Here is a 25,845-nt window from a genome sequence, read left to right as displayed (position 1 = left end):
CTCAAAGAGTTTCAAATATAGAGGATGATGTATGTGTGATGGGCTGCAATTACTTGGGTGGAAACTGATGTGTGGACACCGGGAAACATAAGCTCAGAGGGTGGAGGGGGTGCTAGGTTTCTTTGACAGGATCCTTTGTGTGATGGAGAGGGAAGGGGGTCACAGGTCTCACCTCACGGTCAATTCCTAGTGCCTTCAGTATTGGGTGCTCTGGGGAGGCAGGACATGTGTATGTACACAGAGACAAACCGCAGGTGTTCAAAGAGAAATGTTGGTGGTGCTGTGGACTGGCAACAAGCTGAGGTACCCAGAGAAGGCATCCCGGAGGATGTGGGCTTCAGCTGGACAAGGAAGGAAAAGCCCTGTGCAAGAAGCACTGTGTTCAGGACAAGGCAAGGAAGAGAAGAGACCTGTCTCTAGTCCCCTGTCACCCTGGAGGAGGTAGATGGACGTGAGCGTTGCAGGACTGTCCGTGGCGGCTCTGGGGTGTGCCACTGCAAGTGACACGAAGAGCCTTGCTGGGTCGCTGTAGCTGTTTGATCTTGGGCAAGGTGTGTAGAACTCTATTGTTTCCCATCCACAGAGTGGGTGTGCAAGACTCCTGGCATGTTGGTGGTTTGAGATTTAAATAAGATGCTTTGTGCTGTGTCCCCCTTTGTGGGGCGTCACGAGGCTTGGTGCGTGGTTCATCAGCAATCTGCCTTCCCCATGGTGTCTAGGCATCCCTGAGTTCCTGTTCGTCTGTGTGCAGTGTGGTTTGTGGATAGCCATGGTCTTGAGATTCTCAGTGTTTCCAGCAAGTGAGCCCATTTACCTCCTCTGTGGCCCCACTACTGCAGCCAGAACGGAGGAGACTGGGAGACCCCATGGAAGACGGGGGACGGATCGTTGTCCTTATGCAGAGGAATCCCATGTGCCTCTGAGTTGATCATAGTGAAACCCATATGTAGAAAGAGGGGCATATAGAGATGAGAACGCTGTCAGGTTGGAAGCGAACTGTCCTGGCATCATGTACCTCTCAAGAAGTAAGGTAGCTGGAGTGGGATGTGAATGGGAGCGAGCAGACTGCCTTGGGGGCCACAGGCTCCCGTGGTTTAGCTAAGGGCTGCTGGAGGGCAGGGTGGGTGCCTGAAGTTGGAGGAGCACAGAGTTAGCCCAAGGAGATGGGGTAAACTCAGCTCGAGTTCCCATAAACTATGAGAAAGAGACATGCTGGTCCTTTCCAGGAGAGTGGATGCCACCCCGCCCCTCCCCCGCTCCCCAGGCTTTAGGGACCTCACACCATCTCAGTGCCCAGCCTCCCTGCTACTCCACACTTCTGAGGTAGAACACAGCTCAGCACATTCCAGTTCTGTGTAGAGCCTAGGAAAAGCGGGGAAGACGGCCCCACCCACGTGGAGAACGACAGTAAATAAAATAACTGCTCCGATGTGCTGGCTCCAGAAGAGGCGGTGTGCTGTTCTCCAGGCCAGGGAGGACCTGGCAGAGGGGAGGCACTGTTTGGATTCAGCCTTGCAGTGCTTTAGCGTGCGGGGGAGGGGTCAGTCAGGAAGCAGCATAGAGAAGAGTGAAAACATTAGTGTTCTCAGCTCTCTTTGACAGGAAGTGGTCACTTTAAGTGACCCAGTTGTCTATTTCCCTAGGCTTGACAGAAAGGGGCTACAGAGGACAGGAAGGGTCTGGGTTTGAATTCCAGCCCACCAAGTTTGAAGGGCAAATTGTTCAGCATCCTAAGAGTCTTCCTTCTGCACAAGGCTGTGTGTAGAGAGGGTAAAATGAGATGATACTACAGGGTGGTTGGCCCCGGGCCTGTGCGTAGCAGGGGGCTGATCACTGTGGCAGCCGGAGTAGTAGCAGTATTAATTGATACTCTCGGAGTTGTGTTTGTCTCTGTGGGGTGCATGGGTGTGTAACACAGGGCTTTAGGAAACCAGGAGAAAGGATTTATTTATGCTGGTCAGTAATGTGAGTTAAAAGACACAAACACAGCCCGGTGGTGGTGGGCCTTTTTAATCCCAGCACTTGGGAGGCAGAGGCAGGTGGATTTGAACCAGCCTGGGCTACGAAGCAAGTTCCAGGACAGCCAGGGCTGTTACACAGAGCAACTGTGTAACAAAAACAAAACAAAACCACAAAAGACACACTCAGTTCGTCACCTAAAGTCATGATTTAGGACATGGTCCCTTACCTTATCTTGTCATCTGCCCGCCTTCCTGCTCTGAGAAGGACCTAGTAAGACTGCCCTTTGTCCCACAGGGGAGGCAAGTGTGGGCCCCCGAAGCCGCCTCACCAGAGGCAGGCTTGCCCTCCTCCTAAGGCAGCTCTTCTGGTTCTGAGTACCCCCTGGGGACCCTGGGGGAGCACAATTATGCATTTGTGGTGGAGTGGGTAATAGAGCGAGTCACTGGAGCAGGGGCGGGGCGCTCTTCTATGAGTCACTTCTCTTAGGCCTCAGCTTATTCATCTGTGAGAATGAGAAAGCACCCTGAGCTCTGGCAGAACCGTATCGTGCTGCCAGGCAGCAACACCTACCTGGTGTCGGTCAGGCCCGTGCCGGCTCAGGCCTCACAGCTGTATGAAATGGCTGCTGGTTCCATTCTGCAGATGAGCAAAGAGAGGCTAAGAGTGGTACGTTACCACGGGCTGGGGACGGGATATGTGGGTACTAAAGTGTATGTGAGGTCAGGTGCCTGGGGTATCTGGGAATTACTACAGGAATGTGGATTTCTAGGACTTTGCTATCCCCCTCACCCTTTTAGTCTCCTGGCCCTTGCACTTTTGGTATGCTTGATTGGAGTTAGGGTACTAGACTGGAATTCTTGGGGTCTGGGAGCCCAGGGAGGTTTCGCAAGGGGCACCTGGTGAAGCCTCTCCAGGAGAGACTACCATATGAGGCATGTTTCAGCAGCGGTCGGGAGTGATCTTAGGGTAGTAAAGTGGGTGCCAGGGAGGGCACAGCTGACTTGTGGGAGCATATGAAGTATGGGCTACAACCCATTTTCCCGAGTGGGGTGCAAGAGGGCAGGGCAATAGAGCTCAGTAGGGTGGTATGGTCTTCAGGGAGGAGAGACCTGGCAGGGAGTTTGAGCTCCGCTGAGTTCTAGCGCTGTCACCTTTGGTAAGTTACTCCATGCCTTTGCAGTCTGCAGAGCAAGTGCGTGCGGGTGCGTGAGTGTGTGTGTGTGTGTGTGTGTGTGTGTGTGTGTGTGTGACAGAGAGACAGAGAGAGACAGAGAAGTGCTGCCCTGGATTCTCCTTGGAGGACAAGCTCTTACTTTGCTCTTGGCCGGCTGGAGAGTGGCCGGTTTGGGATACCACCTACCCCTCACCTCTACGTTCCACGTTCCGCTGTACTCCAGGTGCACCCACTGGAGGTGCAGGGAAGGCCTTGTGCATATCGCCTGGCGGGGAGTGCCGCGGGATCCCCGGCCTGCCTGGGAAGCAGCCCTTGTGGCTCTGGCTTCCACGACCAAGGCCCCGGCTTGGCTGCTGGGCAGGTCCTTAGCGGGGAGGGCCGGGCGCGGGATTGGCTGGCGTGTGCACCGCCCCCTCGCACACCAGCCTGGCGGGGCGGGAGCAGCCGGCAGCTGGCCGCCGCCTCTGCAGTGCCTCCCTCGGTGCGCTCCCTCGGCGGGGATAATGGGAGGCCCGGCGGCGGCCGATGCAGTAGAGGAGGCCGGCCGAGGTAGCGCGCAGGGCCTGGAGGGGAGGGGAGGCTGTGTGCAGGCCGGGAGCGGGGCCGGGATCTTAAGAGGCCCGAGAGCCGAGCAGGAAAACAAAACACTGGAAGGCGCAGGGGCCCATCCGCGCTCGGGAGGCAGCTGGAGCAGGAAGATGGTCCCGTCCAGCCTTTCTTCCCCCGGCCCCTTCTCCTCCAGTGCGCTGGGGCCTGTGCAGGACTGCTTTGCCACTTGCCTGCTACCAGTCTACCTCACCAGTGTCTTTGGCTTCTTTTGCAGGTGGAAATAAAGGCTGGTGAAGGAGCAGGGCCTTGGGCACAAGGGGCGACTGTCAAGGTACCCTGCGTGCTTGCGTGTGTGCGTGCGCGCTCGCGCGTGTGTCTATGTGTGTGTGTACACACATGTGTGTACATGGGCGCGCGTGGAGGGGGTGAAGTGTTTGGATTGGATATAAATGAAGGGTCTCCTCTGGCGATCTCTTAATCTCCGTGTGTGTGTGTGTGTGTGTGTGTGTGTGTGTGTGTGTGTGTAGAAGCAGCTGAGGGGGAGGGGCGGCGGGAGTGTGGGCGGCCAATGAATTCTCAGGCCTGTGTGGGTTTTGTTTGGATTCTTTTTGCTTTCTCAGCTGGATGGTTTGGGTGCAGTTGGGGTTTGGTTGTTTAACTCTGTGTGTGTGTGTGTGTGTGTGTGTGTGTGTGTGTGTGTGTTAAAGACATGCAACCTACTCTCCACCCCTGCCTCTGGAAATCTCTGGAGAATGGCCCTGGCACTGTTGGTTTGCGTCCAATCTGCAGAAATCCCCGGGGTGTGCGCGTCGCAGGGAGGGAGGGGGGTGAAAGACAGTAAGGGGGAGGGAGAATTGCACTCCTGAGTCTGAGCTGATAGGGTGTCATTAGTCATGCTGCTGTCACCATGGAGATGGCTGGAGAGAGGAGAGGAGGTGGTGGGGGTGAGGATATTTTGGGTAGGGTGGGGGCTGATGCAACATCATGGCTGGGAAGCCAGCGGGTGTCTGCTGTTATTCTGTACCACTTGGTGTCTGGGAGACTGGGAAGGCAGTGTTCCCAGGTGTAGGGGAAGCAGAGAAAGGGGCTCTGACCCATTCCAGGTGGGTTTTCAGAGGGTGGAGTGGTGCATTTGGTAGGGGGAATGGAGAGTCTGGGGAGACTCTGACCACTAAGAAGCCATAACTAATCCTTCTAGCAAGGACCAGATCAGTAGACTTCCTTCAATTTCCCCCGCTTTCCAGGGCTGGGGGCCCCGTCTTGAGTTTGTTATTACTCAGTAGTGACCTCTGGCCTGGGAGGTGGGGGACTGGGACAGGAAAACAGTGTGGCTGGCTCTCTTGAGCAGAGACCAGGAGTGAGGGTGGGAAAGGTGGGCAGACAGACCCAGTGGGGCTCCCCCTTGCATTGAGGAAACCCGGAGCCCGGTTGCTTAGGTAGCAGGTGGGCGAGCTGTGAGTGTCCCAGCATGCTCTCAGTCTTTCCTGCAGAGCTGCCTCCTGCTTCCTGGGAAAGCTGTGGGAAGCTTTGAGGAGGTGCTGGAAATGGCACTCTGCCACCTCACTGTCTGGGTGGTGACGCTGACAGGGTGGGGCTCTGCTTCTTCCTGTGTGGGTTGGGGGTTCCTGGGCTAGCTTACAAGGTGGATCTGAAGCCTAAGGTTATTCCCTGGCCTCTTCCCAAGGAAGTGTTTAGGGGAAGGACATGGATTCTGCTTCAGAAACAGTTTGTTGGGGAGGAAGAGCCAGGTGACCTCAGCTCTCTGAGGGGGCTGGCATGCCGTGGTGAGGCTGGGGGTTGTTGGTAGTCACCTGGGAGGGTCTGCGGAGACCCTGTACTGATACTGTTTGTGCATGGGCTTCCGGGAGAGCTGTAAGCTCACGTTGGCTCACTTTTGCTCCTGCTGTCTTTTCTTGGGAGCCAGAACCCACAGCTTTCCACCTCCGCTTCCCGTGGCCACCCGCTGCTGGCTGGGGGAGTTGTCACTGGGTACACTGTCTCAAAAGTGTGCACACTGGGAATGTTAAGATCATGAGGCGAACTCTTCTGTCCCCCAACTCGAATGAAAGCAGGACAAAGGATGGAGGCAGATGGGATCAGGGAGGGGTAGCGCTCTCCTCTGAACCTGCCCCCTGCCTGCCCGCCTGCCTGCTGTGGTGTTGGCTCTCCTGGCAGACCTGCTTCCTTGCACTCTGCTAGGGTGCTCCCTCCTCTACCACCTGTTGTACTGCCCTGGATCTGGTGAAGATCTTTTGGAGGCTTCCAGCCTAGTACCCAGCCGCAGTGTTAGGAAAATCAAGGGCTTCCCCTTCCCTGGGCACAAGAGCTCCATTCCTCCTGCTCCGAGCTTGTATCTGTGCTTGTTTGTGCTGAGTTGCCTGCCTGTGAACCATGGCTTCCTTCCAGCCTTGATGCCACTAGAATCAGGTCTGAGCCCCTGTTTTGTCCCTATATTTTCTACACATTGGATTTTCTTAGGTGGCCTGTTGGGGGTGAGAGAGTTTTGCCCAATCTGTTATCAGGTCATGGTAGAAGAGCTCCTCCTATGGTCAGGATAAAGGGAGTGTGTATGCATGTGTGTATGTGTACAAGTTCCCACAGGACGGGCACGGGAGGGGCAAGCCCCAAGGGTGAATGGTGTCCAGCAGCCAGAAGAAATAATGCATGTCTCGTTGTGTGCTAAGTGCTGCCAGGAATATCCTGATGCGTGGGTGTGCACAGTGCCTGGCACGGCCACAAAGCTGTGTTTGATGAATGCAAGTCGCCGGTTTACTGTATATTACGCTTTATGTCATTTACCCGTGATATCCCAGGGAATATGCCATAGCATAGTCTCCTGTTGCTGCCTCCTCACCTCAGCAGCCTGGACAGAAGAGAGTGGCCAGTGCCGAGAGTACCAGGCTGCCCTGTGTTGGGGCTCCCACGCTCTGCCTCATGGGAGCACTCCACTGGATAAGGATGTCTGGAAACTATTTTGGTACTGGGCCCAGGATCTCTGCCTTCTGCCTTTCTTTTGACTATTTCAGAAATGCCCTGTTAAGGATCTGCTTCTTGACTCCATGCTTACTCTCGATCACCCCTGTCTGCTCTTTTCTGCCTGCGCCTCCGCTCTTTGGAAGGTCGGGGAATCCCCTTCTCTGAGGTCACTTACAGGCAGCAGTGAGGTTGAAAACAGGTGGACCTGTCATGCTGGAACAGGAAAGGAACCAGCAAAGAGGATGGCAGGTTTAAGTTGGAATGGAGAGATTGCTTCCCATGCTTGGAGGAGCCGGCGTTAACCACAGAGCTCAGTTCTGCCTCTTTGGCGACCCCTGTCCATCACAATGCAGGAACCTGGGACTGCATTCTGAGACCACCATAATGGCCTGTTGTCCTTTTGCTGGGCTTGTGAGGAGCGGGGTCTTGGGTGTTCATCTGCTTTTAGCTACAGATGGCCACTTCCACTAGAAATGGGCTTTGTGGTTTTGCCAGGTTCCCTCCCATACCCTGGAGGCTGTGGCAAGTGGTTTGGCTGGCTGGGGGGTCAGAGCTGGGAATATGTCTGAGGCTTTGTTTTGGCTCAGCTTTTGGGTCTTCCCATCCTCTTAAGACCCCTTCCATCCCTGACCTCTTGGGGTTTTTGGCCTCACTTCCTCCCACATCCAGACATCTGGCAGTCAGCAGGACTCCCTGTTCGCAGCATCTCAGTGGCTTCTGATCTAGACTGGGCAAACAGGGCAGGGATGGCTTGCATGAGTAAAACCCGTAGCTTACAGTGCTAGCCAGGACCCTGTCCTCCTCCCTGCCTCCTTTTGTCTCCCATTCTTTGTCTCTCACCATTGGCTGAGCATTCCCATGTCCCAGTACTAAGTACAAAATAGGAAAATAAAAGTTACTATTCGAGTCTTACAAAGTCAATTTACGTAAGAGATGTGACTTAATTACTTCAGTCATAGGTGAGGAAACCAGCATTGCCCATGTTTCCATGCAGTTAATATGTTTGGGCTCCACGGTGTTTGGGGCACACACCACAGACAGAACCTCTCACCTCATGTGTGCTTGGATGTATTAGGCTTTCTTTTTAGCTTATCGAACCTCAGGGGGCTTGGAATGAAGAGTCAACATGGCAGCCTTGTTGTTAAGGTTAGTGCTTCCAGGATCTGTGGTGATGTGTTAGGGTCCTGTGTTCTGAAATGGATAAGGAGGAAAGAAAACTTGGCTTTGAGACTCAGAGAAGGCTAGGTAAAATACTGTGCCCAGGCTGTCCATGTGAACTTGAAACTACTTCCAGTTCATCAGGCGCTCTAGTCTCCTGGCTGTGGTGGTGCACACCTTTAATCCCAGCATTTGAGAGACGCAGACAGGTGAATTGCTTGAGTTGAGACCAGCCTAGTCTGTATCGTAAGTTCCAGGAAGCCAGGGCTATATAGTAAGACTTTATCTGAAAAAGTTTGGGTTCTAGAACGGGAATAATGTGGCTTAGTCGAAGAGCATTTGCCATAGACTCTCGCTCTCCAGCACTGCCAGAAAAGAACAGAAAAGGTCACCTTGTAAGCACTTACCTGCATATAGTGATATGTGCCTGTAATCTCACAATTGAGAAGTAGATGCTAGCCTCAATTGTGTAGCTAGGTTGAGGCTAGCGTGGGCTATATCAGACCCTATCTTTAAAAAAAAAAAAGTTCGGGCCTTTATAGACTTTGCTGCCTAACTAGCTGAGAGCGAGAGCAACAAGTAGCCAAGTTTCTTTCTTGCTTGGATCTTGGGCTTTGCCGTTAACTGGGAGAGTCCCTGGCCTTCGTTTCTTCTGTACAGCAGAGGGTTTGCCTTCCAAAGTTAGTTGTTCTCAAACTAAATCTAGAAACAGACCAGATTGTCTTTTTAGGTTTTCTTCCTTTTTTTAATTTCTAAGACTGGGTTCTGCTTTGTAGAGTTAGCCAACAACTTGTACGGTTTGTCTGGGGTGTTCATCCGAGCATCCCGTGAGCTGTTCGCAGGGCGGTTCCCATGCGCTTGCTCGTGGATGTCCTGTAACTGACGGCTACTGTGTGTGTGATGCGGGACTGGGTCAGACTGGACAGCAGTGTTTGAACTTGCTCCTGGCGGTGCACAGGGCTCTTGCTTGCGTGTCCACACCCTTTCTGGACAGGGCCTCCCCACTCTTCCTCACACCACGTTTGTTGCAGAGTCTCTTAGAGCAGCCAGAAGACTTACTTGTACCTCAGATCCTGTAGAAAGGCTCCTTCCTGCATGCCCAGGACTCTGCTGGTGCAGTTTGAACTCATGAGCCCCTGAAGGGTGTGCCCACCCCCATCCCTTTGTGTGGATGTGTGCGTATTCCTGGAGACCAAACTTGACCTCATACATGCAGGGAAACCATCTACTGTAATATCCTCAGGCCTCTTTTCGCCCAGGCTTTTAATTTATTCTGGAGCCCAGCAGGCCTTGAACCTTAGAATCTTTCTTTCTTAGTCTTCTGAGTAGCCAGGGGTACAACCCTGTTTATCAGGTCCAACTTCATTTATGATGTTAAAAAAAAGCTTAAGCTATCCTCTGTGGTGATGCTGAGGATTTGACTTGGGACTTAGTGTGCAAGCATTCTACCGCGGACATCTTCAGGCCTTCACACGATGAGCCTTCCTAACCTAGAGGTACAGCCCTTTCCTCTCGGGCTGCTCTAATCCTGTGATTGCTGTAAGGATGGACGCCCCAGTCATCTTAGTAGCTTGAGCTGAAGTGCCTTGGCCCTACTTCCCCCAGCTGAGGCTCTTCAACTTTTTGTTTGCATTGTTAAACATTCAAGTAAAAATGTGAATTTTTATCTTAGCTGCCTAGAGAAAAAGGGCCCAGATTGTCTTGCTGCAGAAATATTACTTAAGGGACCAAACTGCCGAGTGTAGGAGGATTAGGGTCTAAGCAAATCCTGGCTGTGTCTGGCCAGGAACTCGTATGCCCTTGGTGCTTAAGTAATTGGATTTCTGAGCCCCGCCCCCACACATCTTCATGAGTAATCCTGACCTCATGAGCTCTGCTTGGAAACAAAGGCATGAGAGGGTTTGCAGCTTGTCTCTATCAGCGAGCTCCCCAGCTCTGCCCTGGCGACTGACTTTCCCACCTCTGCAGCATACCCTGCCCTCTCTCAAATGCTTATCCCAAAGGGACATTTTTTTTCCTGACCTGCAGGCTTTGTTCCCAGCGCTGCTAAACAGTTTACTAGAGGGACCGATGCCTGGCCTGTCGACTACCTTCCTGTCCCTCAGGGAGGCTCCATCTCAGACCCTGCTAACTGCTCTGCAGAAGGGGACAAGCAGGGAGGGCAGACACACCTGTCACAGGCAGAGGTCGTGAGAAGGGCTGTGGGCCGAGAATCTGCTCTGACTGCAAACTTTGGGAGTATTCCTTAGACCAAGTCAGGTCTGCTGGCTTGACCAGGGTGTAGAGAGTTCTCTCTGAACCTCCTGGTCCTAGAGAGGGGAGACTAGGTCTTCAAAATATGAGTCATTGATTTCCTGTCCCCCAGCTTCTAGGTTAATGGATTTTTGTTGGAGCTGGAGATGTTCCTGTCCACATTAAAATATCTATGTTTTATATAATATAAATATATATAATGTATATACATATATAATCTTAAAGGGTCTAAGCCATAGTTGGTTCTGGAGCCAAACATGATCATGGCCTAGGAGCACAGGTTTAGGTAACCTTAAATTCTGTGGCCCAATGTGGTAACTGTTCCATAAAGTTCTTTCTACAAACTGAGAAAAGCCATAAATCAGAAAGCTTTACAAATGTACTGTGGGAGCAGCAGACAGGCTGCAGTGAGGTGGAGAATCTCTGCTGCAGGTCTTGGTGCTGATTACATTCTTGGGTTTGGGGCTTGATGGAAGCTGTTGTAATCGTGTATTCCTAAAGAATGTTCCTAGTAGTCGAGGATGTTCAGTCACAGAGGAGGTCAGTAAATGGCTATTTAGGGGCTAGGGTGGCTCAAGATACTTTAGCAATGGACCTGCAACATTTCCAAACTCAACCGCCTTTGAAATGTTCTAATCAGTCAGGCTGATAGAGTGTGTAGTGTAGATATGGTTTCTTTCTTCATGTCACATGCCCATGAGCTGTCCCTCTGGTTTTCTCCGCTTTTCTCTAGCCTACTCTTCTCTTCTCCGCACTAGGACATTCTTTAGGGCCTCAGCCCACCCTTGTCCCCACTGCTCATGCTTTAAGCATTGCTCTCTCCCTAGTCTGAGCACGTTTTGTGACATGACCAGGATTCCTTGGGTCAGAATCATCTAGGAAGAGTACTGTGGGCTGCCTGGCCAAGATAACCATATGTTGGGTCACACTTATGGGTATGGGTATTCTGTAACTTACAAGTATGGGTATTCTGTAACTTACGGGTATGGGTATTCTATAACTTACATGTATGGGTATTCTATAACTTATGGGTATGGGTATTCTATAACTTACAAGTATGGGTATTCCATTCTTATGGGTATGGGTATTCCAGACTGAGATAGACAGAAGAACGTGGCATGGGGTCCCAGATAATAGTGCTGGAAGGTCTCCGTAGGTGACCATGTGGGTTCTCCCTCCTTACTGGCTTCATCCCACATCTCTGAATCTAGTCTTATCCCGTGGTGGAGCTCTCTCTGCTCACCTCTGCCCTATGGCCTTTCCTTCTGTTATTTTTCGCTGGTTTCCTGTTTTCTAGCTGTGGGCTTCCAGAGGCATCATTTGGCCCCTGGGTAGTAGTTAGGGCTTAGCTCTGGGGTTGTGTGGTTGCCGTGGCGTGTGTCTTGGGGCTGTCCTGGCAAGGAAACCAGTCTGAACTCCTTGGCTAGGAGCCAGAACCCAGGGTTCTGTGTCCAGCGTCACTGGCCCTAAAGTCATTTAGGAAGCCTGGTGTGTTCCACATTTGCGTGCCCAGGACTACACACACGTGCACTTGCGTGCATGCTCACGCTCGCGTACACAGTCATCAGAATAATACCTTTGTTTCCCACTAGCTCTCCAACCGAGATCTGGGGAAGTGGGATACAGAGGAGGAGCTGGGTGGGTGCCAGGACACTCCGTCTCTGGACACTCCCACCCCAGCTTCCACCACACAGGCAGGGCCTTGCTTCAGCTTGTCTTGAGAGTCTACAACAGCCAGTCCCTCTGGTTTAACAAGTTTAGCAGCTCTTGGCCTCTGCTGCATTTTAGAATGATCTGAGCAGCTCTTCAAAGAGGGGATGTTGGTGTTAGTGTCTGGGCTCCGGATACTCTGATGCTGGCGGAGTGGAGCAGACCCAGGCGCTTCTTGAGGCTCTCCTGATGGTTAGAATATGCAGTCGGGCTTGAGAGCAGTTGCCTCAGTCAGTTTGGCCCTGCGTGTTTCCCATACCTGTGGGTTGCACCCAAATGATAGGAGTCTGGGAAAATTAAGATCAGATCATCAGACACTTTGTACAGGATTGACTGTCCTGTCCCATGAGACTGATCTGTGAACTTAGCGATTATTAAAGTGTGATGTTTAGAAGGAGGCTCTGGAGCAGGTCATGGAAATGGAATTTTCTCACCTCAGCCTTTAATTTTTAAAATCTTTTTTTTTCAGTCTGTATGTGTATTCTCATGTTTGCAGGTGCGCATGCATGTGTGTGCATGTGTATGGAGGCCGGAGGCTTACTCTGGTTGTCGTCTTCCGTCTGCCTCTACTTTTCATATTGAGTCAGAGCCCCTCCCTGGAACCTAGCGCTTGCTGGTCTGGCTCCATGGGTTATTTCTCTGCCTCCAGAGTGCCAGTGTTGCGGGCAGGCATGGCATTTTAACGTTCAAGCTCTTAGCTGAAGTCTAGTACATACGTAGGAAGAGAAGCATGTTGTGTACAGTGTGGCAGATTCTCACAAACACACCTTATGTAATCAACATCTGGCTCTGGAAATGACTCTTGCCCTGTTCAAAGTGTTCAGAGTTTCTGTGGCACTTGGGCAAAGTCAGGGTGTGCCATAATGTGGCAATATATGCTGGCTTCGGGCCTGGAGGGTTTTAACTTGGCCTCTGCCAGGAATACCTTTAAACACCTTCACAGACCTGTGTGCTTACCCCGGCACACGTAGGTGTCTTGGCCACTTTAGTTCGCTTTCCACCTGGGTATTTATGCTGCTGCTGATCCCCAATCTTGACTTAAAAATAAAGCCTATATCCTTTCCTGGCCCTTTATTTCTTTTTTTTTTTTCTTTTTGTTTTTTTCGAGACAGGGTTTCTCTATGGCTTTTTGGAGCCTGTCCTGGAACTAGCTCTGTAGACCAGGCTGGTCTTGAATTTACAGAGATCCGCCTGCCTCTGCCTCCCGAGTGCTGGGATTAAAGGCGTGCACCACCATTGCCCGGCCTGGCCCTTTATTTCTTAAAAATTATACCAATAACAATTATTCTTTGGAAAAACTAGAGGGTGGCAGGGGAGGGAATTTGCTGACAACCTTACCTGGAGTACCTGTACAGGCCTCGTTCTCCGACCCGTGTCCCAGTGTGGTGTGGGACAACCCCCGGTCATTTATGAGCACACTGCCCATGCAGGGGTGAGCACAAGGGTAAACGGTTCATAGTTCTGCCCATTAGTTCTAGTGGTGAGTCTGGGTCAGGCGAGGTAGCCAGGATATATTGGGCCACGAGCTTGACACAGGAGCTGATTTTTCATGGTGGACAGGGCTGGGAATGTGTCCTGTGTTGTGTGTTTGCTAGGTGCTTGAGAACATCTTTCTCTTTAGTGGTAGTGTTTCTCTTCTTATGTGACTATGAATGGCTAGGGTGTTGCCACTAAGCATGGTGGCGTAGATTACTGAGGTCTCGGGGTTATGTGATTTTTTTCTCTGTCATGTGAAGAAGTGCTCTCATTCCACTTTAATTTCTCCCGTGAGAAGTGGTTAATTTTGTCAATTGAGCATGGCTTGAAGATCACATAGTTTTCTTCTCTTGTCTTCTCTCTCTCTCTCTCTCTCTCTCTCTCTGTCTGTCTCTCTGCAATGACTGTTAACACTCTGATTTGCTTACATTGTGAGATTAACGTGTAGCTGTTGTGTTTCATTATTGGTAATAGACAGTAACTTCATACAGTGTATGGGGAAGTTTTTTTATACATTGGTGCACTTTTAAGTAATATAGCTGAAATAATTCCATTCTTGTAGGATTTGAAAACATGTCATGAAACCATGCAGTTTAGTAATTTTTCCTTGGAGTCGTACACACTGCCCTTGCTCCCCAAGGTCTCCCTGGCATCTTGAGATACGGATGTTAGCTTTCTTTTCTTTGTCCTGTGCCTGTTGGTATAAAACATTTGCCAGGAATTTCTGTCAGTGATATATTTTTAAATTATTCACATAATGTATATGCAGTTAACTGCATTTTATTTCTTCCATACTATGATTTTTTTCACTCTCTTCATTTTTTTTTGTTTAGATTTGTTTTGTGTTTGTATTTTGCCTGTATGTAAGGACATGCTCCATGTATGTACCTGGTGTTCTCCAAGATCAGAGGAGGGCATTGAATCCTTGAACTAGAGTCCTGGATGGTTGTGTGGCACCATGTGGGTGCTGGATGCTACTTCAAGATCAAGTGTTTTTAACTACCAGGTCATCTCTCCAGCCCCATTTTTGAAATGTTTTTATTAGCAAGGGTGAGGGGGTGTGTCAAGATCTGTCCGTGTAGCTCTCTCTGAACATCTTGGAACTCTCTGTGCAGACCAGGATGGCCTTGAACTCACAGAGATCCACCTGCCTCAGCCTCCTGTGTGCTGGGATTTAGGCGTGCCCCTGTGCCCAGGGATGCATCTTTCTACCTGAGCCTCCTGGGTTTCTGCCAGAGCTTTGAGATTTCCCTGGGTCTGTGCACACATTCTGTGCCACCATTGCAGCTGTGAGTGTGCTTTCCCCACCCCGCTGCTTCCCACTGTAGTGCTAGTGATTGGACCGGGACCTCGCCGCTCCCAGGCAGGCTCCCTACGGCTTATACCCTTAGCTGCTGTGGGGCTTTGGTTGCTTTGTGTGAGTGTGTGTGGTCCACTCACCTGGGTGCGCTCCTGTAGAGGCCAGGTGATAATATCAGCTGTCCTATTGCTCTCTTATTCCCTTGACACAGGGGAGGCTGGCAGTCAGCAGGCCCCAACAGTCTTCTGTACCCCACACAGCGCTGGGGTTAGAGGCATGCATGGCCACACCTAGCTTTTTTGTGTGGGTACTGGGGAGTTCATCGCAGGCCTTCATGCTTGCAGAGCGAACACTTCCCTGCTGAGCCATCTCCTCAGTCCCAGCTCTTAGGCCTTTAGCTCACTGCTGAAGGCACATTGGAGATGCCTGTTTTTTATCAGCTGTCTGTAGTGCCTTCCTGTCTCTCTGTCCCTCTGCGGCAGTACTGTAGTACTTGGGTCTAGGTTCCTTGTGGTAGGGTGCCCATCAATTTCACATCCCCAGCACCTGGCACAAAGCCTAGCATGCAGTAAATGCTTTTAATAAATGCTTGTGGGATCAAATTGGTGAGAGAGACAGTGAACTTCACATCTTCAAAGTCTGTTGCCTGGGCCACGGCCAGGAGTGGAGCCTGAAGCAGCTCTGGCTCCAAGCCTGGAGGCTGGGATCTGGGTAACAGATGGGGCATCCTTCCCTCCTTGTCCTGGGTAATTTTCCCACAGGAGACTTCAGGGAGGAGTCTACGCCTCATAATTACCCATAATGACCAGTAACCCTCTTGTCACTCCCCGATCAAGGCTAATCTTGGGGAGACCTGTGCTGTCTGTTCCCAGATGCCTATAGGTAGCGCAGAACTAACTGGTCCTCCTCTGGCTGCAGAGGAGACGATTTTCTGGGGTAGGAAGCCAAGCTTGGGAGGCTGCTGGCCAGGTGTGCTCCCAGCTCTGTGTGCAGGAACCTTGGTCAGGGCGGTATCTTACTTCCTGCTGGTCTGTTCCAGAGCCTGCCCCCGCCCCATGGTTCTGAGACCAAATTTCTGCCTGTTAGTGTGCTAGTCTTTCCCATGGTCATTATATTTTAAGCTTCTATTGGGAATCAGGAAATGGGAAACCTTTGTTTGTTTTTTTCCTCTTTTTCATTTGTATGTGCTCATGTGGCCTGGTTTGTGGAGGTCAGGGGATAACTGGACAGGTCGGTTCTCTTGTTCTATGACATGGGATCCTGGGGATTGAACTTAGATCATCAGGCTTGGCAGCAAGTACTCTTTCCCAACTGAGTAATCTCGCCAGTCTGGAAAGACACAGTTTCTTCATGTGACTGTACCGGAGTGCTTCTCTGTCCTTTGCCTTGCTAGTTGATGAGACTCAGTCCTCAGGTCCTGGTTTCTGCTGTCCCGAGAGCCAAGGTGATGATGGAGATACTGCCCTTGCCTGGCGATGCTAGGTTGCTGTGGCTCATGAACAAAGGACTCTCTAGGGGCCTACGTAGAGCCCGCAGTCTCAGATAGATGGGAGCTTCCATTGCTGTGAAGCAGGGGTCAGGATGTCTGTCCTGATGTGCAGAAGGTGGAGTTGGAGGTAGAGACGTGAACAGGTCCTCTATTCCTCTGCTCGGGTTGTACTTCCTGTGTCTGGGATAGCACTTTAACCATGGTCTGGGAGGCCCTTTCTTCTTGTCCACTGATCTCTCTGGCAGGGCAGCAGACTTAGGTTTCTCCAGCTCTTTTGCTCCTCTGTTTTAAATTTTTGGGAACAGCTGAAAGCAAGAGTACACCAGGAATGCTGGGGTTTGGGGAAGGAGCCATCACCCTATTCTGTCTGTGAGCACCTTGCTCCATCTCCATGCCCACCTGAGTGGGCGAGATGCTGTGCCAGGCGGCCCCCGAGGGTCTTCTCCTGGCAGCCATTGCTGTATTCCTGCCAGCCCTGGAGGTGCCGATCCCTCAGGGAGCAGGGCAGAAACTGACAGATGAACCTCAGTGAACCTGTGGAGTTGATCCAAATGCTTGCTCCTGGGCAAAACGCGTTCCGACAGAGGCGCTGTGGTGCTGGGCCGCTGTGGATGGGTCTTACCATAGGATGAAGCTTGCTTCTACCCTTACCTGTCTGTGCACTTCTTACCCTACTGTCCTCTGCCAGCCTGTGAGAGCCATGTTTCCTTAGCTCCTCAGCCATCTGGAACCTTCCCCTCATCTGTGCTCATCTTCATTGGGTCATGGAAGGGGGGCTCTCAAGGCAGTTCCAGTTGAATGGGTCCCCTCACTGTCGGTAGGAAGCTGACTCCTATGCCCCTGAGAGTTTGAGAAACAGGTGGCCTGGGAGCTGACTTGTGAAACACGTGCATACGTAGGAGGGTAAGTGTGAAAGCTGTCACACTTGAGATTCGGCCAAACTCTGGAAATAGTTCAAAGGTTTTGCTGTTGTTTGTTATAAAGAATGTAAATTTATTGCAGAAAAGTCCAGGAAGAGGTTGGGCTTCTTATCCTGATTTTTCCCCATTTATAACTCATTAATATTTTGGTCTTTCTAGAACAATATTTTTCATTTTAATGTCTTTATTGAAATTTTTTTACATTACCAAAGTCATACATGTTTGCTGTATGTACTGTTTTGTAATGGGATAAAATGATATAAAAAAAAGTTTGCTTTTTTTCCCCCTACATTGAGTTGGGATATATATGTGTGTGTTGTGAATAGGTTTTTTGCTTATTTTTATTTTGTGATGATTTTTATAAATAAGAGACCTTCATGTATTGTTGGTATCAACTCTTTACCACAGGAAAATATAGAAACGTCTTTTTTTGTTTTTGTTTTTCAAGACAGGGTTTCTCTGTATGGTTTTGGAGCCTGTCCTGGAACTTGCTCTGTAGACCAGGCTGGCTTTGAACTCACAAAGATCCACCTGTCTGTCTCTGGAGTGCCAGGATTAAAGATGTGCACCACCACCACCTGGCTGTAAATGTCTTTAAGTAAGAGTTTGGCTTTATTCTGCCAAGCTTCTTAAAAACAAACTTTAAATGTCTGTGTGTGGGCACATGTGCCAGAGCACATCAGGAAGGTCAGGGACTTGTAGAAGTCCTTTCCCCCTCCACCACGTTGGTCCCGGGGATCCAGCTTAATCCCCCTGGTGTCGTGTCAGCGGGTGTTACATGCTGAACCATCTTGCCAGCCCCTACTCTGACTGTATGATCAGTCAATCCCCATCAGCTGCTCCCCCCCCCCCCCGGGTTGTGACAGGACAGAAAATGGCCACTACTCTAGGAAACTAGTGGGAATTAAGGAGCGATTGGGCAAGTAGCAGTGTCACAGACTTTCTGGTATTTTAGTGTTTATCCAGGTAATCTGGGGCTCTTGGTTCATTTTCTATCTAGTTCAGGCCTGGGCTTGGGCCCGGGGCTCTGCGTGTACTGCAGCTGGCTTCTGGACCACCTTTTGCATAGGTAACGGGGTGGGTGGGTGGAGGACAGAAATGCCCACATCTGACTACTGGTCAGAGCTGCCTCAGGGGCATATTGTAGCACTCTTCTAAGCTGTTTCCTGGGGACACCAGGCTGTAGGACTAAGTCTCATGTCTGGCTAGGTGACTTGGCTAATAGGTAGGCCTGTCTGAGCCCCTAGATTCCTTGTCTACAAATGTGGAGAAATTCTATTTCTTTGAACGCCATCGAAACAGATTGTTGCTGTGTGGCCCCGAGTAGCCCCAGATTCACTGTGTAGCCCAGGCAGGCCTGGAACTCCTGGTGATCCTCTTGGTTCAGCTTCTCCCCTTGCTAAGTGGTAGGGTTCTAGGCATGTGGTTCATCTGTTAGCATCTCCTTTTTAAAACGACCGTCTCGTGGGAGGTGTGCTTGGCTGGACTTTGGGGCAGCCGTCACTCAGGCTCATGCAAGTCACTGTTTTCTGTCCAGCTGCTGCAGTCTTTATTTCTGGGGATCCATCTTTCCTACTTCCGTTCCCTTTCCCCCATACCTCCTTGGATTGAAACTAATTTTCCTCCTTATTTTGCAGAAGTACTTCTGAGATCAGGGCTTTTTTTTTTCTTCCTGGTACTAGATATTGTTCTCATTGATACTGGTTTATTTCTGATTCTGCAATTGCAGTTTTGATTTTCTCCCTTCTGACCCTAGGGCTATTTAGGCAGCTTGTTGATAAGGCTTTCCAGATGTTTCTGGGGTTAGAGGGCTTTGAGGGTTGTGCTCCTGGGCTACTCTGCTCAGCATCCTTAGCTGTGAGCTGCTCCATGTGGGCCTGGACGTTCTGGTCAGAGCCTCTGCCTGCGAATGAAGCATCCAGCACACCCTGTAGGTGCCAGAAGAGGAGTGGTTGCTGCCCTGTCGTGGAGGGAGGGAAGGAGTCTTACAGCCAGAGGACCGTTCCCTGTTTCTACACAATGCTCAACTGGGACACAGGTGGCCCCTTCCTTCTCTGTTGCTCACATACCAATCCTGGGCGCGAGGAAGACATGAGACCTGGTGGAGGGGCCTGTCTGTTAAAGAACCCTTTGTCACTGACAGCCTGTGACTTTGACCACTGGCCTTTTTCTTTATATATTGCAGGAAATGTAACCTCATCTCAGAGACTGGAAGGCCTTTTAGGATCCCCTGTTAGCTTGCCTACTTTTAAGAATGTGCAATTTCAGCATAATTTCAGTTTCCAAAAAGTTAGAGGAAGACTATAAAGAACTCTTTTCATCACATTTCCTCCCCTCTCCTCTCTCCTCCGTGCTGGCATTGAACCAGCTTCTTCATAGTGTTGAGCATGTGCTGCAGTACCGGGTTCACATGCCTGGCCTGTTTCTCCGTAATTTTTGAGTGATTGGAAACAAGCAGCAGAAGCCCTGGTGTCTTCTGAAATCACATCAGCCGCCAGAGCTGTGGGATCTGGAGAGATGGCTCAGTGGTTACAGGCACTGAATGCTCTCGTGGTGAACCTGGGTTGGATTTGCTGCACCTGCATCGCGGCTCACAGCTGCAGGTGATCTGAGTCTTTCTTCTGCAGTCCCCAGGCACCTGCATGCATGTGGTACACAGACAAAACATTCATGCACTTAAGAAATAATAAAGAGTGTGACTGAAGCCGCCTGTGAATCTGCAGAGCCCACACTGGTGTCGGTGCCATTCCTGTCTAAGACATTTTGGCCCATCACATACCATGTTCCCAGTCCTGTTTTTTTTTTTTTAAATCTGAGTTGCTTAGGCTGTCCCCAGACTTGAATTTATGATCTTTTTTCTTGCCTTAGGCTTCCCAAGTGGCTGGGTACAGGTAGAAGCCTGTATCAGCAGGCCTGGGTTTTATTTTCAGATTTTTTTTTTTTTTGAGAGAGGGTCTCACTGTGTAGTCCAGGCTGTCCTGAACTTGATCTGTAGACCAGGCTGGCCTCAGACTCACAGAGTTCCAGCTGCCCTTGCCTCCCAAGAACTAGGATTAAAAACGAGCGCCACCACCACTGGCTTTTACTTTCATATTTTTTCTTTAAGTTTCCTTTCATCTAGATTGTTTTTCCTTTTTTTTTTTTTTTTTTTTGGTTTTTCGAGACAGGGTTTCTCTGTGGTTTTGGAGCCTGTCCTGGAACTAGCTCTTGTAGACCAGGCTGGTCTCGAACTCACAGAGATCCGCCTGCCTCTGCCTCCCGAGTGCTGGGATTAAAGGCGTGCGCCACCACCGCCCGGCCTGTTTTTCCTTTTAAAAGTTCTTCTTAGCTTAAGTATGAACCACCTGATCTTGTCTCATCATTGAAGGGCAGTGGAGTTGGTCCTGGTTGGCACTTGGTGGGAGGAGTTGTTTTGTTTTTTAAGTATATAATAATGCTGAGAAAGAATAGGGGCCCGGTTCAGTAAATGGCTTGCTCTGGGGCGTGCAGCAGGGCCGTGTAAGCGGAGCAGAGGTAGAGATTGGCTCCCTGTACTGGGGCCTAGAGTCTGGGTCACCAGCTAAAGTCCACAGGTAGAGGGGTGGGGCAGGACCAGCTCCAGGAACTGCCTTCCCTGTTCTTGCCTTATGCCCATCTGTCTGCAGTGCCAGGCCATAGCCTGCGCCGCACCCCTTCCCTGGCTGACTTGGTGTTGGCTTGGGATCAAGGCTGAAGCTTGGGAGGGGAGGACTTTAAAACTCTAGTGTCCCCCGAGAGTGGTGCTGGGGACAAAATCTCCACCCTAAGCCAGTGCAGTTGTCCTTCCCAGAGGAGGAACACCCTCGAGTTAGGGCTGGACTTTGAGCCACACTCCTCCCCAGCCCCGTGGTTTGGGGCCTCTGGTCAGGGACCTGTTCTCCCTCACCTGAGAAATCTGTCTGAGCGCTGCCTTGGGCTCACCTGCTCCGCCTTCCTTCGCGACTTCCTCCGGGTGCAGGACCCCTGCAGCGGGACATTTGCATTACAAAAGGTCAGTGGCTGTCGACCCTCGGTTCTCCTGCTGCAGCTCTCACCTGGGTGGTGGGTGCTAAAAAAAGAAAGAAAGCAATTTGTACGTTTTTTCAGCGAATGATCACCCTCACTTTCTTGTCCACACCCCTGCTGAGAGGGCTTCCTCCCTTCAAAGCCCTGTGGTGAGCTGTGAGGAGGTTTATCTTTGGTCTGAAAGGAGCCTTCCTCTGGGCCCCTGGGGTGGGGCGGGAAAAGCTTTGGAGTTGAAACCACTTTTTTTTTTTTTTTTCTGGCGCTCCAGCCCGGCTTTCTGCTGTTGCTGTTCCCGCACTTGTGATTGTGAGCTCACCCTTACAGCAGATGCCCCCTCCAAGTCCTCTTCCTCCAAGTTCTGCTCCTCTAAGTCCTCCCCGCTCCTTGAGCTGGTGCTCCGTTTCTGCTTTGCCTTACAGCCTCTTATGGAATTGGAAAGAAAGGTTTTTGTCTAAAGGCGTTTGCACACACACACACACACACGCATGCACACGAGTGTGCATATGGGAGTCAGGATAATCCCTGGAGTTGGTTCTCTTCTTCTACCCTGTGGGTTGAATTGCCATGCTTAGTGGCAGGTGCTTTTTACCCACTGAGCCATCTACAGGCCTGACTTTTTTTTAAAATTTTACTTTTATTGAGATAAAATTCATGTAACGTGAAACTGAACCATTTAAACTACACAGTTTAGTGAGTAGGTTTTAGTATGTTCAGAGTGTACTCGTCATATTGCTTTCTTTCATAGGTATCGTACCTCACCCCCAAAGAGACCCTGCAGATACAGCCCTCAGCTCCCTGGACTCACCTAGCCCTCTTAGTCCCCGTCCTCTAATAATGATGCTCTCTTGTGGATTTGCCTAATCTAGACATTTTTATATAGATGGAGTCATAAAGTGTGTGACCTTTTGTGTCCCTCATTCTTATGCTGCGCGTTTTCAAGGTCTGCCTGTGTATAACAGTTCACAATCGAGACTATCTCGTTGGATGGCCAGCCCACATTCTGTTTGCCCATTCCGCAGTGGGGGTCTCAAACCTGTTTCCCAAGCAGGGCCTTGCAGGCCTCCTTAGTGTCAGACCTGGCTCTGTTGTCCCCGCTCCAGTCTTGAAGGGCAATTTTCTCCCAGGCTTGCTAATGCCACAGTGTCTGAGCTGTCATCCAAATGAGGTGAGCCGCCCACTAAGCTGAGAGAAGCCCCACCTGTTATCAGGGTTGCTTCCTACAGTGTCTGCGGCCAGTTTCAAACAGTTTCCCCACAGCCCACCTGGATGGTCAGTGTGTGCTTGAGGACATGGCACCCCAGGACATGTCTAGAGATTGAACCACAGGCTCTGCGCATGCTGTGGTGGTTGAGGGAGAGGGGGGGAAGTACCAGAGGCAGGGTTCTTAAATAGTTTAGAAAATATGCAAAGCTTTATGGCATGTTAAGGAGAAATTTAATGTTTAAAAAAACACTGGATATACTCAGTGGTCCCAATTTTTTAAATTAAATGTATGCTGTATTAATCTATTGTAAACTCCTAACTAAACTTTTAAAAAGGCACCAAATCCAAACCCGGCATTCTCAGTCTCCCTGTGTCGGCTCTTTCCATCTGACAGTGAGGGAAGCCTCCCGCTCTACAGCTCCCAACAACTTCACTGAACTGTTTTTTCTCTTCTCTTTCTCTATGTCCTCACTTTATTCCCCAGAGTTGTGCACCGGAGTTTTCCTGGCTCTGTAATGAGTTTAGCATGTGCCTTTGATATTCTCCCAGTTGCCACACGTAAAGCAGATTCACTCAGAGACAAGTCCAGGGTCAGTGGCCCTTTCCTTATGTATTGGACGTAGGCGTATGCACTCCTACACATTTTAGTGACATAGATGCAGTGTGGGTGTTAAGACATTGAAGTAGCTATCAACGCCAGTCCATGAGACAAGGACCGTGCTCTGTGGCCACAGTATCCCCAGTGCCTCACAGCAATGCTGACTGTATCGAAGAGATGAATGGTTTATACTTCTGTATGGCTAGATGGAGGCGATGTTTTAATGGGCTGGTTGCACTCGTAGGTGGAGTTTTGTTCGTGGGGGGCTGCTGCAGCTATGTTTTAACCTCTGGCATTCAGTTTTTTGTACGCATGGTTCGATGTCATAACTCGCATAACGTAGGGTGTTCTGCTAGCTCCATCGTCTTTTCCCTTGATATTTAAGGGTTTCAGTGAGTACCCAATCTTCTGTTGTATTGTCTCATAATTTATCTCAGTGTGCTGTTCATAGCGAACCAGCTTTCACTAATCTGTAGAAAAGACGTTTTAGAATGCGGATCTTTAAACCTAAGTTCCTAGGCTCAGCATTATTATTGGAAGGGTCCTTCTCGCTCCGGTTACTCATTTATTTACACACCCAGTCATCAGTCTTTTAGTAGCTGAAATAAAAGTAAAGACCCAGTTGTGAGAGGGCACCCTGGCCTGGGAACTAGGTCCATGGGCCTGGGATCAGTGGACTGGAAGAACCTTGTGGTGTCATGTTGGGTGAAGGTGCTGGGCAAAGCTCTTTTATGTAGTTGCTTCAAGATTCGTGTGTGTGGGGCTGGAGAGATGGCTCAGAGGTTAAGAGCATTGCCTGCTCTTCTAAAGGTCCTGAGTTCAATTCCCGGCAACCACATGGTGGCTCACAACCATTTGTAATGGGGTCTGGTGTCCTCTTCTGGCCTGCAGGCGTACACACAGACAAAATATTGTATACATAATAAATAAATAAATATTAAAAAAAAGATTCGTGTGTGTCTGTGTGTCTGTGTGTCGGCCAGAGGACATCCTTAAAGTATCAATTCCACTTTGTATTGAGACACAGGATCTCTCTGAACCTGGAGATGACTGTATAGGTCAGGATGGCTGATCAGGGAGCTAAGCCGCCTATCTCTACTTCCCCAGGACCCCACACCCAGCTTTTTTATGTGGATTCTAGGAACCAGAGGTGCTATGCAAGCACTGGACCAACTGGATCTGTCTCTTCAGCCCTCCTCTACCTTTCTGGAAAAATATGGCTCCATTTGAGTCCTTGAGAAAGGAATACGCAGGGGAGCAAGCTCTTTGAGAATTTGAGAGAGACGAAGTATATTAGTAACTCGTCTGCAACTGGGGGAGTTTGTTCTCCCAAAGAATTATAATTGGATAGCAGGGAGGGGTAGGCATCAAGGAGGCTGTGGCTTCCACATTGCTGCTGTTGATGTTGGAGTCGACTTTAATACCACTCGCCAATTTTGAGCTTGGTTAGTTTGTGCCTCGTTTGGCTTGTCTGCCAAAACTGATGTGGAGCCAGATGCACTGGAGGGTTACATTTAAGCCGGAATTGCTTGCTTTGTGTGTGCAGTTTGTACCTTCTGTCAAAAGTGTTAGCTTCTTGCTTTTCTTCCTCAACCCTAGTTTCTCTGACATTCCTGAATCCCCTGGGTTAGTCGTGAAGCCATTCACCTAGGCTGACTCTGTCAGGGGACTGTGGTGGTAGCAATGTTTGCTTGCTGGTTTCCTGAGCCTTTTAAGAAAGCTTTCGGGGGTAGGAGGTGGTGGAGAGGCTGGTTGTGAGCAGAACTAGGCGGGACCTCACTAAGCCGTGGGTGCGGGTGCGCCAGTCCAAGGACATGCACTGTGGGGCTGGCCCGAGGGCCCAGTGGCCAGGAGTGCAGGCTGTATGCCTCTGTGTGTGTGTGTGTGTGTGTGTGTGTGTGTGTGTGTGTGTGTGTGCCTGTGTGTGTGTGTGTTTTTGCACAGCAGGGATGCAGAGGAGTCCAGTTGTGCCTGAGAGCCACCCTGACAGCCTTGCCTGGCCATAGTGAGCTGGAGACTTTGCCTTCTACTAGTCCTTTGATGTGGTTGGCTGTGTTTCCTCCATACTGGCTGGAGGCTGTGGCTTAGTAAGGCCCCCACAGCCGGGGGCTCTGCCAGGCACTGCAGCAGGTTGGGGTTTGAAATTGGCAGCCATGGTAGCCATGGCTCATGGGTGAAGGTTTCGGATTCCTTCCAAGGCACTCTTCATCTCCCAAGACACTCCTGGTTTCTTACTGGAGTCGTGGATGCGAGACCAGTTTGTAGCAACAGAAACTGCACGAGAAGAGCCCACAAGCCCTGTCTCTGAGCTTCCCTTTATGTTCATAGACTTGTACATGGTGTTTGCCCTCCTAAAGGAAAGTCAAGTATGATAAGCTGAGCAAGAACATTTTCTCCATGCTCACTCTGATGCACGTGAATGCATGTCATACATACGCAGTGATGAGTAATTTTAAAAAGAAAGTTTAATATGCACACTCAGCGGAGTCGAGCCCTTTTCCTGTGTGTGTGCCCGCAGTGTCAGATCTGTTGTGCTGTGCACTGTTAAAGGGATGGAGTTAATAAGTCAGGCAGTCTTTTGAGTTGTTTTCTGCCCCCCCCCCGAAAGTCTTCACTTCTCCATCAGGAGAACACCCTAAGGATGGGGGTGTGTAGCTCAGTTGGTAGAGTGCTTGCCCACATCCAGGAAGCCTTGGGCTCAATCGCCAGCATAAAACTGGGTGTTGTGGCACATGCTCATTGTTGACACCTGTGCAAGGTGGAGACAGAAGACCAGAAGTTCAAGGTCATATTCTGTCTTACTATGTCATGCAGTCTGGCTGTGGACTCAAGAATACTGGGATTAAAGGCGTGCATCACAGTGCCCAGCATAAGGCCATTTCTTTGTGTAGGAGAGCAATGTGTGCGCACTCTCTCTCTTCTCTCTCTCCCCCTCCCTTCTTCCCGCCCTCCCTCCCCTTGGTGATTAAAAATGGCAGCACTCCTTGCATGTGGATGTCAGAGAATAGCTTACACGGCTCAAATCTCTCCTGCCGGCTCCTGCCGTGTGGATTC

The 25,845-nt window shown here is 50.4% G+C and overlaps 1 protein-coding gene across 5 annotated transcripts in view; it reads left to right on the top strand.

The window, feature by feature from the left end:
* Tet3 (tet methylcytosine dioxygenase 3) overlaps window positions 1–25,845 on the top strand; it is a 102,609-nt gene that overhangs the window by 13,114 nt on the left and 63,650 nt on the right. For 2 of the 5 annotated variants that reach the window (XM_041641248.1, XM_041641249.1), the window contains exon 3: window positions 3,960–4,016. In XM_041641248.1, coding sequence (XP_041497182.1) covers window positions 3,960–4,016 — 57 coding nt within the window. Of the gene's footprint in view, window positions 1–2,556; window positions 2,629–3,579; window positions 3,686–3,959; window positions 4,017–20,905; window positions 20,977–25,845 lie in introns of those variants that run through there. The other 3 variants (XM_041641251.1, XM_041641259.1, XM_041641268.1) reach the window with 3 other exon arrangements.

This window comes from Microtus oregoni, unplaced genomic scaffold (assembly GCF_018167655.1).
Source record: "Microtus oregoni isolate MIOR12 unplaced genomic scaffold, Mior012 000002F_ref0000024, whole genome shotgun sequence".
Lineage (NCBI taxonomy): Eukaryota > Metazoa > Chordata > Mammalia > Rodentia > Cricetidae > Microtus > Microtus oregoni.
This window is presented reverse-complemented; position numbering and strand designations above follow the sequence as displayed.